Genomic DNA, 17,393 nt, shown 5'->3' on the forward strand with positions numbered 1-17,393 from the left:
CAAATCTTCATCGACATAACATACAATACAGAATTTAGTTCTTTGTCTCCCATTTTATACCCATATTTAATCTTAATATCTGTTATAACCTCACTCCTTATTAAATTAAACAATAGTGGGCTCAGAGAGTCTTCTTGATGAACACCCTTTCTGATTGGTATCTTCTTTGACAATTTCCCATTTACTTTTATCCTGTTAAAATTGTTATTAAAAATATACCTAATAAGTAAAACCAAACCATTTGGTACGGCGTTCCCTTCTAAAATGTTAAAACATCTTTGAATTCCAGCCTATCAAATGCCTTTTCGAGGTCAATAAAACATAAAAATTCATGTTTATTAAATTCAAGTGTTTTTCTACTACCTGTCAGATTATAAAAATCACATCTGTACAAGATCTGCCAAGTCGAAAACCTTGTTGTCCATCCTGTAAACAAGCTATTCCAAAAAGCTTTTGATTAATTATTTTTGTTGCTACTCTCTGCTTCTAAAAAACATTCATGGCCTTTTTAAAGTCATACTGACCATTATACATTTTTTGTTAATATAATTATGTTCGTAAAATAGTTATTATTTTAACGAGATGTTAGAAAATAATATTTTGAGTTACTATGTTAACGTTTTAGTAAAATCTGATTAAAGTTGGTGAAACTGACGATAATTTAACGTTAAAACTATTAATTTAATATATGTTCTTCACAAAGTATGATGAATAACAGAAGTGTAAGATGATTATGATGATGATACCTAAATTAAAGAGTGAAGCATAACCAAGCAAAAAACCTATGACTTGATTTATTAAATGACTTTCAGTCCTCTCCTTCCTTTTTCAATTTCCACCCTTCCTTTGAGCAGAAAAATAGTCTGGAATGTCACTGAAATCGAGCAATTTTACCCATGAAGTTATCTAGCGACAGGAACTGTCTTCACAAACGTATCATTTTCTTAGGCTCCCAACATACAACTTGCAATACAGAATTCTACCGAAATCAACTTCAACAAAAAGTCAGTTCGATTTCTTCAGTGAGGAATTCTTTGTGGAAGGATAATTAGGTACTTGTATGTTATTAAATCAGTAGTTTACGGTGAAATACTTTTTTTTTAAACATATTCAAGGAGTTATAACATCATATATGAGAACCCTTGGTGTAGTATGTACCGTAATTGTTTTTGGTACACAAACCGAATTCTCAAGGTTCTGTGTAGCAATAACTGCATGGATTTGGTTACAAGAGTTGGAAATACCAGCACGTTTGAGTTACTGCATTGCATCACCACAGGAGGGTAGAAGAAGAGTTACCAAACTCAAAGAACAACTCCTACATTTTGTTACAAAGACTTTCACAAATTGCAAAGCTCGTTGTCTAAATGATTTTCGCATCCATTCTAGATACAGACGTCAAAATAAACGACATTCCAATCCCTCCTCCTTCAACAGGCTGAAAAAAGAGAACTTTAAAGTAGGTTTTTAGCAAAGAAATAAATTACTGAACAGAAAATTCAAGTTTATTATATTATATGCTTGCACACAAGCCACACCTGGATATTTTAACAGAGAAAACAAAACCTGAACTTAACACATGAACTTTCAGGTAGAAACATGGCAAAATAACATTTTTACCTGGGTCAATTTTGACTGTATTAAGTCACATACAAACCCGGCTCCACAGAAACAAAAGAAGATATTTATAACACTAAGATATATTGCAATATACAAGGATTTTACAAGTAAAGTTTCCCAGACAGAGCGAGGTTTATATGTAAGGAAATGCAGCTTAATGTCACAATTCTAGTTCAATTTCCACTTTTACTTCTATAGTTCTATTATCAGATTTGTTATAACGATAGTATAAATACGATATTACCTTCTGCGTGTTCAATTTGAGCTGCAATCTTAATTGTTGATTACATTGGCCAACAAGGAATTTGTCACATGGGTTTTTCTTAATGAATTTCACAGCTGTGTATTCAAAAAATGAAAGCAGAATTCTTCTACCGATTACAAATATTTTTGTGAAGGTTATCTTAAAACGTTATAAAGTGCATAACCTCACTTAATTTGTACTTCTTCCTGGTTACTTGAGTTCTTTATTCTGGATTGATACTACAATTGAGGACCGTTTTTTGCTAACTGCAAAATTTGCAAAATTGAGATTTTGATGGATTCGTTAACATAAGGCAGGCCTCTACACGATGTAAAAGGCGTCTTAGTAAAATTGTATTATTTCAGTTCATTATAGTATGTCAAAGTGTGATAGTTTTTTTCAAAACTTGCTTTCTCCTATAAGTAAGAGTTACAGCAAAATTTGCTTACTAAAGTGTTTTGTCTCTCCTGTAAAATTGAGTTTTTTCAGTTAGCAAGTTCTGCAAAAACGGTCCTCAATTAGTGTGAGTCTCAAAAAAATTGTTTCAAGTCAATAGCATATTACGGTCTTATTATTGATCATTTGAAGAAAAAGCTCCCATAATGCGGGGGAAAAAAATAATGGAAATAACATATTTAGGTACCGTACTACAAAAATAAATGGATTTTGTGAAATGTTAAAATAATGATGTTGAAATAGCTCAGCGGCAAGGAAAAGCCTCTCTCAGAGAGCTTAGCCTCTCCCCAGACCTTAGTATGTAGGTATTAATGCTGACTGCTCTGTTTACAATAAGAGTTCCCTGTCCCTGAAGTAGCTAAATAGCTCGAGTTCAAAAAGAACACAACTCTTAAAAAATATATTAAGTGACAGTAACTAATTTTCTTGCAGTCTACAGAAGAATGGGATGCAACTTTTCTGTCGCGATATATTTTCCAGACTCACATTAGACATCCCTTCCTAATAGTTTTGGTGCAGACAGTGATGAACAATGAACTATTTCACAGAAATACCTCGATGATGAAGAGGTATCAGAAGAAATGAAATATAATGGCTGATTATTGCTAGATACTGGGAAAGGGCATTTAATAGATCAATACATAAAACAGTCATTAACTGATACTTTCAAAATAAAGTAAGACATGTAATGTTATGTATGAACTTGTTCTTAAATTTCAAAATATATTCACAAAATGTCTTTGATACTAGAAGAAATCTGTTTGCATATTTGAATTTAGCAGTAGGGAACATTATAGTGATTCTCTAATATAACTCATGTGACAAACAGGATTGTAATTTGTTGTCCAGTGTTATAAGTAAACCTGAAGTGGTGAATTTTAGCACAAAAATGTTATATTATATAAGAAAACTAAAAGTAATATATGTTAAATTAATTTAGAAATTAAAAAATATATATTTAAGAAATATATCGATCACAATAAAAATATTTTAAATAAAAATTCAATCAAATTCAATAAAATAAAAAATTAATTCAAAATATTCTATACAACTTACATAATAAATTCCTTTCATCTGTAGCTCAAGAAGTAGATTCTAAACATCTTAGTTCATATGTCAGTGCGAATGTGAAAAATTAGCTTGCTCTCTGTTAGACACATACCGTACCCTAATAACGAGCAAGCACATTTTTTCACACTATTAACTCATCTACGAAACTTTCCTTTACTTCAGAATACAAATTAAATTATGAATTTATACGAAATTTCGTACCGATGCGCTTCTGCAGCATTATCTACCAACATTCTCATTAAAATACATTAGTTTGGTGTTTTTTAAATGAAATCATTTCACTGCCCACATTGACTCTTGTTGTTAGTGGGAAGAATGTGATCGTCAGACTTTCAACAATAGCAGGCTTACGTGGCCAATTCAAGACAACATCTCTTGCGATTACAATGCCATCTGCAATAAAATGCAATGCAATATTGTAGCAGGATGATTTTTCCACTGCCTTGTAACCAGTTTCCTGCCATGTGAACTCAATAGAGACTAGTCAAAGTAACAGAACTATAACATTCAGTTCGGTCCTCTGTTATACGTTTGTTAAGATATAATCACGCAAACAAAACACTGTGGCTTACTATCTGGAAGAGAGGAAGAATTCAAAGCTGTGGTTACTTCTTGCCGTCTGCAGTACTGCTGGTGGTCTTCTCTGTTGCGGGTGTTGGCGCTGATGACACCGCTGGAGTGGCTGGTGTCGGGTCATCTTGGAACAGTGGGTTCTTCACTTCCATTTCGCCAGTCTGGACAACAAGGTAACTGGTTGTTGCGACATTTTACATCAAAACGAACACAACTCTCTCCGTCATTCTTTTTCTTTCTTTCCTTTTTTACTTTATTTTTATTTTCTCGACTTCACTTTCCAGAATAGGTTAGAGATTTTGGTACTAATCCAACCTAATAGCAGATGAAGACATGGTGGGAGTCCCAAGATTTTGAGTAAGCACGACAGCAGATCTCAAGTCAAGCCCAAAAACATCAAGTTCGGTGTTACATTACCTAAAATACTGCTGACTCGGTACTGAAGTCTGACACTTGAGTGCAGGGCCGCCGAGAAGGGGGAGGCAAAGGGTGCGAGTGCATATGGGCCCGTGAGCAGTAAGGGCCCGTCAGATTAAGTGAGTCTGATTACTTTTTATTATCATGAATAATTATTCGTAGATACATCTACTATAAAATTTTGTAAGAATATTTGTTACATAAATTTGACATATTAACTCAACAATAGTAAAATTAACACAAATTACCACTTCATATGTAAATATTTGACTTTTATATAATAAGTGATAAGCATAGGAACGCCATTTCATAGTGCTTTAGCAATAACATTTTTAGCAAGGCTTCTGGCTTCTGTTGTATTCGAACAGTTATAAAACACGATAATTTGGTCCAAGGAGCATCCGTTTTTGGTGTAAAGACAATTAATTCGTTTGGTGTGTTTCTTAATTGAAATTACGAAATGGCTTTCCTGTGCTTAACATTTAATCTTGAAAAACGTTATGAAGACATTAACAAAGAGATCAGTGATGAGCCGAAATATTTAAAATCAATTCATGCCTCTAATTTATGACCAACCCCACTGAAACCTATGAATCTCCTAAATAGTCTAAGGGAATTAAAAGTGGTCAGTTTATTTCCAAATATTTGCATAGCCATTAGAGTATTCTATACAATTCCAATGATAATTGCTGATCCTGAAAGATTCTTCAGCAAAATGAAGAAAATAAAAAAAATGTATTCGGATAAAATGTGTCAAGAACAACTGAGTAACCTTGGCCTCCTTAGTCTGGAGAGCGATATTGCTAGGTCTTTAAATTTTGATGATATAATTGATGATTTTGCATCATTGAAGTCAAGGAGAGTTGTTTGTTGATGTTGGACTGCAAGTTAGAAATTACAGGTGTTTAGGAATAACGTTTTATGAATATAATATATTGTGCTAATGTGAAGTTTTGCTAAAAGTTTTAATGTAATAAGAGTGTATATTTTAGGTTCGTATCTGTGTATGGGGTTATCTTTAATTTATTCTGCAAATAATTGTTATGGTTAGAATAACTGGTAACTAGTAATTGTTACTTTTTCAAGGGGGGTCTGGGTACAGTATTGCATAGGGGCCCATAAATTCTGTCAGCGGCCCTGCTTGAGTGTATCAGTGTTTATACTAAAAAAAAAAAAAGTTTTCATGTCCAAGATGTATGTTACCGAATACTGGACACGATGGTTATGTTATGTTTTATTTAACGATGCTCGCAACTGCAGAGGTTACATCAGCATCACCGGATGTGCCGCAATTTTGTCCCGCAGAAGTTCTTTTACATGCCAGTAAATTTACTGACATGAGCATGTTGCATTTAAGCACACTTAAATTCAATCGACCTGGTCCAGGATCGAACCCGCAACCTTGGGCATAGAAGGCCAGTGCTATACCAACTCGCCAACCAGGTCAATGACAAGATGGTGGTGGTTGTGATAGTAATTGTTATGACTGTAGTTATTGCTGCAGCAATTTTATGATAATGGTGGTGGCTGTTCTGATAGCAACTATTGTGAAATATGGATTTGTAGTAACTACCGTTGCAACAACATGGTGGTTGTGATAATATTATGATAATGATGGTGGTTGTGGTAGCAACTACTGTGATAATGGTAATGGTTGCTGTGGTAGCAACTATTGTGGCAACACTTTGTCCTGGTGGCGACTATTGAGATAACGATTGTGGTGGTTATGATAGCGACTGTTAAATAATGATGGTGATTTTTGTGGTAGCGACTATTGCAATAAAGATGGTCGCTGTTGTGTTTAGTGCTTATTGTGATAACGAAGGTGATTGCTGTGGTGGGGAATATTGTGATAAAGATAGTGATTATTCAAGTAGCAACTATTGTGATAATGATGGTGGTTGTTGTGATAGCGACTATTGTAACAACGATGGTGGTTTTTGTGGTAGTGACTATTGTGACAGTCTAATCATGGTGGTTGTTAAGACAGCGATTGTTGTGACGGTGATTATTGTGATAGCCACTGTTGTGATGGTGTTGTGACAGTGACTGCTCTGATGGTGTTGTGACAGTGACTGTTGTGATGGTCATTACTGAGATAGCCACTGTTGTGATGGTATTGTGACAGTGACTGTTGTGACGGTGATTATTGTGATAGCCACTGTTGTGATGGTATTGTGACAGTGACTGTTGTGACGGTGATTATTGTGATAGCCACTGTTGTGATGGCGTTGTGACAGTGACTGTTGTGACGGTAATAGTAGTTCTCATAGAGTGTGTTGTGATAGTGATGGTAGTTGTGTTAGCGACTGTTGTGACTGTGGTGGTTTTTTTGTGGTCATAACTGTTGTATGGTGGTTTTTGTTGCAGCAACCATTGCGACAGTGGTGATTTTTGTGGTAGCAACTGCTACAATGGTGGTTTCAGCGGCAGTGGCTATTTTAATGGTGGTGTCTTTTTTGGTAGTGGTTATTGCTGTGGTGGTGCTGGTGGTTGCGATGGTAGTGATTTTATTATTATGTTATTTGTTGTGTGGGTCTTTTAAGCGCTCTACTGAAAACTAGATATTATAAAATGTATTTTTAAAAAGCCGGAAATACATACCAACTTTTATAGCATTAGTAAAGCTATATGTCATAAATACTGAGCATAAATCAAAACAGTTGGAAATAAATGACAAATTTTCTAACTTCTTACAATAAATTATTTGGATCAGTCCAGGATTTACATACATTAGAATGGAGAAAATTAAATAACCGGAGACATCATTTACTGTGAGATATAACATAGCCCTAACAATTAGGCCAGAGAGGTGCCAAATGTATCGGCCAACTTACAGGATGTCCAGAAGTAAGAAAAGGTAAAAAGTGATTGAAGAATTTTCAAGAGGAACATGCCTTTAAGCAAAGTAAGGATAAGTGGCAAACATAAAATGTTTTCAAATTTCTCAAATTTATAACTACAAAATAGCTTGACAAGGCTTGACTCAGCCGCTATAAGCTTTAAAATCTCATAGCACGATGTGTAACTGGATCAAGGTATAACACAACACTGCGTGGTCGGTACTCACTGAGGCCAGGCCGGGGCACTCGTACACGGTGTAGTCCCCCTCCTCGTTCTCCTCCTCGCTCTCTGCTTCAGACACGGATCCGTTGCGCTCGTTCGTAACGCGGCTGAAACACACAGTCAAGTCATCAATAATACTGTCTTATTTCAAACACTTCTCACATGCCAAGACAGGGGTGGAGAACTGACAGAGAGAGGGGTGGAAGCAGGGGGGAAAGCAATGGTTCTCCTTCCACAGTCCACGGGCGTTGAATGATGTCTCCGTGATCCGTCCACAAGCATATGGCGGATTACTACAAATTGGTGCACACGAACGAAATTACTCGACCACAATAATTATAACACTAAACCTAACCAACAAATTCGTATTAAATGCATATAAACAGCTCTAACAATTACGCCACAGACAAAGAAGAATTATAAAGCAACAGAGACGAAGAAGAATTATAAAGCAAGAGACGAGGAAGAATACTAAAGAAACAGAGAAGAAGAAGAATTATAAAGCAACAGAGACGAGGAAGAATACTAAAGAAACACAGACGAAGAAGAATTATAAAGCAACAGAGACGAGGAAGAATACTAAAGAAACAGAGACGAAGAAGAATTATAAAGCAAGAGACGAGGAAGAATACTAAAGAAACAGAGAAGAAGAAGAATTATAAAGCAACAGAGACGAGGAAGAATACTAAAGAAACACAGACGAAGAAGAATTATAAAGCAACAGAGACGAGGAAGAATACTAAAGAAACAGAGAAGAAGAAGAATTATAAAGCAACAGAGACGAGGAAGAATACTAAAGAAACAGAGAAGAAGAAGAATTATAAAGCAACAGAGACGAGGAAGAATACTAAAGAAACAGAGAAGAAGAAGAATTATAAAGCAACAGAGACGAGGCAGAATACTAAAGAAACAGAGACGAAGAAGAATTATAAAGCAACAGAGACGAGGAAGAATACTAAAGAAACAGAGACGAAGAAGAATTATAAAGCAACAGAGACGAGGAAGAATACTAAAGAAACAGAGACGAAGAAGAATTATAAAGCAACAGAGACGAGGAAGAATACTGAAGAAACAGAGACGAAGAAGAATTATAAAGCAACAGAGACGAGGAAGAATACTAAAGAAACAGAGACGAAGAAGAATTATAAAGCAACAGAGACGAGGCAGAATACTAAAGAAACAGAGACGAAGAAGAATTATAAAGCAACAGAGACGAAGAAGAATACTGAAAAACAGAGACGAAGAAGAATTACAAAGCAACAGAGACGAAGAATAATTATAAAGCAACAGAGACGAGGAAGAATACTAAAGAAACACAGACGAAGAATAATTATAAAGCAACAGAGACGAGGAAGGATACTAAAGAAACAGAGACGAAGAAGAATTATAAAGCAACAGAGACGAGGAAGAATACTAAAGAAACAGAGACGAAGAAGAATTATAAAGCAACAGAGACGAGGAAGAATACTAAAGAAACAGAGACGAAGAAGAATTATAAAGCAACAGAGACGAGGAAGAATACTAAAGAAACAGAGACGAAGAAGAATTATAAAGCAACAGAGACGAGGAAGAATACTGAAGAAACAGAGACGAAGAAGAATTACAAAGCAACAGAGACGAGGAAGAATACTAAAGAAACAGAGACGAAGAAGAATTATAAAGCAACAGAGACGAGGAAGGACACTAAAGAAACACAGACGAAGAAGAATTATAAAGCAACAGAGACGAGGAAGAATACTAAAGAAACAGAGACGAAGAAGAATTATAAAGCAACAGAGACGAGGAAGAATACTAAAGAAACAGAGACGAAGAAGAATTATAAAGCAACAGAGACGAGGAAGAATACTGAAGAAACAGAGACGAAGAAGAATTATAAAGCAACAGAGACGAGGAAGAATACTAAAGAAACAGAGACGAAGAAGAATTATAAAGCAACAGAGACGAGGAAGAATACTGAAGAAACAGAGACGAAGAAGAATTATAAAGCAACAGAGACGAGGAAGAATACTAAAGAAACAGAGACGAAGAAGAATTATAAAGCAACAGAGACGAGGAAGGACACTAAAGAAACACAGACGAAGAAGAATTATAAAGCAACAGAGACGAGGAAGAATACTGAAGAAACAGAGACGAAGAAGAATTATAAAGCAACAGAGACGAGGAAGAATACTAAAGAAACAGAGACGAAGAAGAATTATAAAGCAACAGAGACGAGGAAGAATACTAAAGAAACAGAGACGAAGAAGAATTATAAAGCAACAGAGACGAGGAAGAATACTAAAGAAACAGAGACGAAGAAGAATTATAAAGCAACAGAGACGAGGAAGAATACTAAAGAAACAGAGACGAAGAAGAATTATAAAGCAACAGAGACGAGGAAGAATACTGAAGAAACAGAGACGAAGAAGAATTATAAAGCAACAGAGACGAGGAAGAATACTAAAGAAACAGAGACGAAGAAGAATTATAAAGCAACAGAGACGAGGAAGGACACTAAAGAAACACAGACGAAGAAGAATTATAAAGCAACAGAGACGAGGAAGAATACTGAAGAAACAGAGACGAAGAAGAATTATAAAGCAACAGAGACGAGGAAGAATACTAAAGAAACAGAGACGAAGAAGAATTATAAAGCAACAGAGACGAGGAAGAATACTAAAGAAACAGAGACGAAGAAGAATTATAAAGCAACAGAGACGAGGAAGAATACTAAAGAAACAGAGACGAAGAAGAATTATAAAGCAACAGAGACGAGGAAGAATACTGAAGAAACAGAGACGAAGAAGAATTATAAAGCAACAGAGACGAGGAAGAATACTAAAGAAACAGAGACGAAGAAGAATTATAAAGCAACAGAGACGAGGAAGAATACTGAAGAAACAGAGACGAAGAAGAATTATAAAGCAACAGAGACGAGGAAGAATACTAAAGAAACAGAGACGAAGAAGAATTATAAAGCAACAGAGACGAGGAAGGACACTAAAGAAACACAGACGAAGAAGAATTATAAAGCAACAGAGACGAGGAAGAATACTGAAGAAACAGAGACGAAGAAGAATTATAAAGCAACAGAGACGAGGAAGAATACTAAAGAAACAGAGACGAAGAAGAATTATAAAGCAACAGAGACGAGGAAGAATACTAAAGAAACAGAGACGAAGAAGAATTATAAAGCAACAGAGACGAGGAAGAATACTGAAGAAACAGAGACGAAGAAGAATTATAAAGCAACAGAGACGAGGAAGAATACTAAAGAAACAGAGACGAAGAAGAATTATAAAGCAACAGAGACGAGGAAGGACACTAAAGAAACACAGACGAAGAAGAATTATAAAGCAACAGAGACGAGGAAGAATACTGAAGAAACAGAGACGAAGAAGAATTATAAAGCAACAGAGACGAGGAAGAATACTAAAGAAACAGAGACGAAGAAGAATTATAAAGCAACAGAGACGAGGAAGAATACTAAAGAAACAGAGACGAAGAAGAATTATAAAGCAACAGAGACGAGGAAGAATACTAAAGAAACAGAGACGAAGAAGAATTATAAAGCAACAGAGACGAGGAAGGACACTAAAGAAACACAGACGAAGAAGAATTATAAAGCAACAGAGACGAGGAAGAATACTGAAGAAACAGAGACGAAGAAGAATTATAAAGCAACAGAGACGAGGAAGAATACTAAAGAAACAGAGACGAAGAAGAATTATAAAGCAACAGAGACGAGGAAGAATACTAAAGAAACAGAGACGAAGAAGAATTATAAAGCAACAGAGACGAGGAAGAATACTAAAGAAACAGAGACGAAGAAGAATTATAAAGCAACAGAGACGAGGAAGAATACTAAAGAAACAGAGACGAAGAAGAATTATAAAGCAACAGAGACGAGGAAGAATACTAAAGAAACAGAGACGTAGAAGAATTATAAAGCAACAGGGACGAAGAAGAATACTAAAGAAACAGAGACGAAGAAGAATTATAAAGCAACAGAGACGAAGTAGAATTATAAAGCAACAGAGATGAAGGCCTATTGTTTAAATTGTATCCTGTCTGCTGAAGAAAGGAGTTTACCTGTAGAATAATACGATCTTCTTTCAATATGTGGGAAAAGTCTATATCATCCGTTAGAGATCAACTCTGTTTGGCTCCACTGCATTTTTATTCTGAGACTTCTGACCAACTCAGGATTCGAAGCCACGACTCCGTAGTCAGCATGCATTCGCCGTGATGCAATTTCTCATAACCCCACATCAAGGCGGAAGCTCTAGTTTTGGATCTTGTCCACGATTTTAATGAAACCCAGTTTTTAAACCGAAAGTGGAGGACGGTGTCTGTGGTTAGCTGGAGTATTTAGTAAAAGACCACGAAAGGAAAAAAAAAACTCCCGTCAGAAGTAAAATTAAGCAGGTAACTGCATTCTAAAACAAAGGAAACGTTTTTAGTATCTAGGTAGTTACATTGCAAATAACTATTGTTACAATTATAATATACAATAATGAATCAGATAAATTATTCACGCGGCTAATAAATGCTGTAAAGCAGTACGTAATTAAACATTTAGGGTGCTATGCAAAGACATTTCGCTAGCACGAGCTACGAGCGTGCTAAACTAGGCCCGGCTATCGATTGATTACTTGTACAGGATTCATATCATATCATATTGCTAACACTGGTGTATGAATACGAAATATGTTAGTTCCCTGATCATCCACCGGAAGCCCGCGCTAAGAATGTCTATGAATATGGCCCTTAGGGTTTAAAAAAAATAATTATTTATTGTAGTTACGTACGAATGAGGGAATTTTGGACAAAACGCTCAGCAAACTACTATTCAGTAAGCAATATTTTTATGAAAAAATGACGTCATCGAGTACAATTTTAAACGATACACTATAGTTGATTGTCATCTTAAAGAGCATTTGTTTTTTATATCGCTATACAATACTCAAGGTGTACTGAGTGTTCAGTTCAAAATGTGTCATGACTCGCTGTATGCAGTCATGTGGCTAGTCGATGAGCCTAGAAAATTCAATCTTCCTACACTTCCGCAGAGGCGTATTACCTATATGCCAGAGAAGTTGCCTAGCAAGTACGGCGTTCATTCTGAAGAGTACTTACCGATACGTACGGTAACGCCAGTAGTGGCAGGAATGTGAACTGTTTCGAAACACGTACTGAGGTGAGTTTTTTTTCTTACTGTCGGGATATGGGGAGAGGATTAAGATGATTACTTCCGTATTTGTTGACATTAACTTCGACGGTCAACATGGACACGGAGCATTTGATTTGTATTGTGGAATGTTGCCGTACGCAACCGATGATAACAAATACCCTGCGACGACTTGCCTCCGCAAAACACAGTTCGAAAGAGGTTATGGTAGCACACAGACCGTACAGACCGCCATCTGTTGCTACGACGTTCAAGTTATACCGTATACGTTCTCAAGTTCAGATTGAACGCCTTGATTAATAGGCAACTTCTCTGACATAAAAGCTGAAACTCTCTTCAAATCGCTGACTCACAACAGTGATGTCATGACATACTTTGAAATGAACACCCAGTAGATGGCAGTATGAAAACGACACGCGACACTTTTCGACACGCAGTGGTCAAAGCTTGTATCTCAGAAACTATACAGCTTAGAACTAGACATACAACATCGTGTAGAGGACATAATTATGCAAGAGATAACATAACACATACATCCGCTGATGACATCATCACAGCGCAGCGAGGGAAAGCAAAATGGCGCCGATTACAGCGCCATTTTAGTATGGACTGTAACTTCAGACTGAGTGGGCGTATTTCGATGATCGACGTATCATTTAAAAGGAAATGAAGAGTTTTTTCTCTTACTGACTCAAGACTTTTTTTTATTGCAAGCAAAAATTACATACAATAACAAGATTTTACAATACTATTCTAATATTCGTATATGAATATTCTTCAAAATTCGAAATTGATTACCAGTCTCATAGTCAAATACATATAAAAAAATCATTGTACAAATACAATGTAACTGGGTCACACTCGAAAAAGCTAAATGAATAATACACTGTTCTACGGTATAATTTAAAACAAGAATGGTGCACGTGTAAACTGAAATTAGGCGACAGAATTTCAAAATGTCGAAGATGTCGCTCAAAGAGCAAAGGCGAAATTGATGAAAGGGCATCAGATGATAGAATACATCGATACGAATCGATTGGTGTGCACCTAAAAGCAATGCTGAACGTTGTAGAGATTATATAGCACGTCTTAAAGCCAGATAAATCAATACAACTTATCGGAACAAAGATGGGTATTAAATTCTTTCTTTCTGATAAAATATATTTTATTCTTCCCTAATGAAGTGCTGGCTACCAAATTCTATTACAGCACTGAACTCCAAGCGCCTAGCTCTGTTTCGTTTTCGTATGTTCACTGAACAGCAGGCCTGAACTGTGTAGATGACGCCGAACATACATACATCCATACATAACTAAGCTCTTGTGGGTTGCTTGGAGACTCTAGGTAACCAAACGCAGGACTAATAATAATAATAATAATAATAATAATAATAATAATAATAATAATAATAATAATAACAATAATAATACTTACTTACTGGCTTTTAAGGAACCCGGAGGTTCATTGCCGCCCTCACATAAGCCCGCCATTGGTCCCTATCCTGAGCAAGATTAATCCAGTCCCTACCATCATATCCCACCTCCCTCAAATCCATTTTAATATTATCCTCCCATCTACGTCTCGGCCTCTCCAAAGGTGTTTTCCCCTCTGGCCTCCCAACTAATACTATATATGCATTTCTGGATTCGCCCATACGCGCTACATGCCCTGCCCATCTCAAACGTCTGGATTTAATGTTCCTAATTATGTCAGGTGAAGGATGCAATGCGTGCAGCTCTGCGTTGTGTAACTTTCTCCATTCTTCTGTAACTTCATCCCTCTTAGCCCCAAATATTTTCCTAAGAACCTTATTCTCAAAAACCCTCAATCTCTGTTCCTCTCTCAAAGTGAGAGTCCAAGTTTCACAACCATACAGAACAACCGGTAATATAACTGTTTTATAAATTCTAACTTTCAGATTTTTTGACAGCAGACTAGATGACAAAAGCTTCTCAACCGAATAATAACTGGCATTTCCCATATTTATTCTGCGTTTAATTTCCTCCCGAGTGTCATTTACATTTGTTACTGTTGCTCCAAGATATTTGAATTTTTCCACCTCTTCGAAGGATAAATCTCCAACTTTTATAGTTCCATTTCGTACAATATTCTGATCACGAGACATAATCATATTCTTAGTCTTTTCGGGATTTACTTCCAACCCTATCTCTTTACTTCCTTCAAGTAGAATTTCCGCGTTTTCCCTAATCGTTTGTTATCCGCATAGACAAGAAGCTGATGTAACCCGGTCAATTCCAAACCCTCTGTGTTAACCTGAACTTTCCTAATGGTATATTCTAGAGCAAAGTTAAAAAGTAAAGGTGATAGTTCATCTCCCTGCTTTAGCCCGCAGTGAATTGGAAAAGCATAAGATAGAAACTGGCCTATACGGACTGTGCTGTAAGTTTCACTAAGACACATTTTAATTAATCGAACTAGTTTCTTGGGAATACCAAATTCAATAAGAATATTTTATATAAAACTTCTCTCTTAACCGAGTCATACGCCTTTTTGAAATCTATGAATAACTGATGTACTGTACCCTTATACTCCCATTTTTTCTCCAATATCTGTCGAATACAAAAAATCTGATCAATAGTCGATCTATTACGCCTGAAACCGCACTGATGATCCCCAATAATTTCATCTACATATGGAGTTAATCTTCTCAAAAGGATATTCGACGAAATTTTTTACGATATCAACAAAAGTGATATTCCTCGAAAGTTACTATAGTTTGTCTTGTCCCCCTTCTTAACAATAATAATAGTAATAGTAATAATTTGATGGATACTGACCTCTCCATCGCTATGATCTGCTGCTTCTGGTGCTGGTAGTGGTACATCTGTGCAGACTGCGCCAGGCGTCTGTCGCCAGTGGGAGACACCTCCTTGTTGGGCCCCGTGACGCCGTATGCAGGGTATTCCACGTCAGCTGCCGCCTTCGCATTCTTCTGCAACCTGGGAGCAGGGGGACACAGCCTGGACATCAGAACTCGGCGTCATTACTGTTCACACACTGCCTTCCACCCCACACACACACGCCAGCCAGCCATCAATCACACAAACAAAAAGTCCGCGCGCTCATTTGATCCCCAGGAGCGTTTTTGAAGCATTTTAAAGGAATAATAAACTAATTAATTGTCTAAGCGTTAACATTGGGCGCGCCCTTCAGTATTGATTTGGCTCCTGACAATCCCGCCGAGCAAGCGCTCCTTTGCCGTGACGCGCCAATCAGCATGACGTTGCCTCCAATCAGATTCTGCTGTTCTATAATGGCGCTGTTAAGCCCACGCACAGTCACTTCCATGTTGTTCTATTGTATTTTAACCATTTATTTATTTATTTAAATTTAAATATACAGAAGAATATAATTACAAACAAACAATATAAAAAAAAGGAGATACAGTAATATTAACAAAATTTGAGACCGAATGAGCAGCGCTCGTGTTCGGTCGCAGTTCAGATATAATATTAATAGGCCTATAAGAGAATATAAAATAGGAAATAGAATTAAAATTACAGTTACAGAAATTATATAATACAATATTAATATAAGAGAAATGTAGAAAATAAAAAAATAATAATAATAAAAATAAAATAAGTAAAATAAAATAGGAACTAAAATTTAAATTACAGCGGCAATAGAATCTATACTAATAATAAATCTGTAGCCGAAATTTTTCTGGTAATTTTCGATTTTCCAAAAATAATTGGTCCTAACATATATAATTAGCCACCCTGAAACCGAAAATCGCATTTTTGAAATTTTTGTTTGTATGTCTGTCTGTATGTTTGTTACCTTTTCACGCGATAATGGCTGAACCGATTTATATGAAAATTGGAATATAAATTAAGTTCGTTGTAACTTAGATTTTAGGCTATATGGCATTCAAAATACTTTATTTAAAAGGGGGGTTATAAGGGGGCCTGAATTAAATAAATCGAAATATCTCACTTATTATTGGTTTTTGTGAAAAATGTTACATAACAAACGTTTCTTTAAAAATGATTTCCGATAAGTTTTATTCTTCACAAAATTTTGATAGGACTGATATTTAATGAGATAAATGAGTTTTATTATTTCACCATTGGAAAGTGTAGTTTCTCTAGATGGACATAATGCTATAATGTTATTACAGTAACGTCTGAGTAAATCGAGGACAGGTAAGATTAAAATGGCTTCTTATGCATAGAAAATTTGATAGGCTATTTTGTACATTCGTTTTTTGTATTCCTTAAAATAATATTTATGTACACTCATTTTAATCTCAGAGAATTAACGAACAACGAGAGTGTATTGATTTAGTATGCAGTAATAGTACGTTAGCTTAGCAATCCATTATTTTATAATTAAAATTTTTACTATGCTCAATTGAATCGTGTTAAAATACATAAAATACATATGCAATAAATGCAATGCAAAAAAAAAATTGGGTAATGAGCGAAGCAGATTATCTTGCGCTGTTGTAAAAGTTGTTCCCTGGATCAAACGTCCTATTTTAATTATGTAATTACTTTATATTTATTTCTGACAGGTGCAGCGGAGCGCACGGGTACGGCTAGTTATATAATATAATATTAACACTAGAGAAGAATAATATCGCACGTGAAAAGTAGGACTATATATTTAAAAATTATAGAATACAAATATAATATAGGTTGATTAATTCATACACATAGGCTATAAATTTATTTAATCAAGCTGAAGATATTAACACGTTTCTAATTTTCTTGTTATATGTTAGTGGGTTACATGTTAGAAGTTCTGGGTATA

At 35.7% G+C, this 17,393-nt stretch overlaps 1 protein-coding gene across 2 annotated transcripts in view; it reads right to left on the minus strand.

Annotated features, from left to right (window-relative positions):
* Positions 1 to 1,487: 1,487 nt before the first annotated feature.
* The window catches only part of LOC138709443 (neural proliferation differentiation and control protein 1), a 299,520-nt gene continuing 283,614 nt past the window's right edge, over positions 1,488 to 17,393 (minus strand). The window contains exons 5-7 of one of the 2 annotated variants that reach the window (XM_069840334.1): positions 15,416 to 15,577; positions 7,452 to 7,554; positions 1,488 to 4,125 (exon numbers count right to left, since the gene is read on the minus strand). In XM_069840334.1, the coding sequence (XP_069696435.1) occupies positions 3,997 to 4,125; positions 7,452 to 7,554; positions 15,416 to 15,577 (394 nt within the window). In that variant the 3' untranslated portion in view covers positions 1,488 to 3,996. Of the gene's footprint in view, positions 4,126 to 7,451; positions 7,555 to 15,415; positions 15,599 to 17,393 lie in introns of both variants that reach the window. The other variant, XM_069840251.1, reaches the window with a different exon arrangement.

Source organism: Periplaneta americana, chromosome 1 (genome assembly GCF_040183065.1).
Source record: "Periplaneta americana isolate PAMFEO1 chromosome 1, P.americana_PAMFEO1_priV1, whole genome shotgun sequence".
Classification (NCBI taxonomy): Eukaryota; Metazoa; Arthropoda; class Insecta; order Blattodea; family Blattidae; genus Periplaneta; species Periplaneta americana.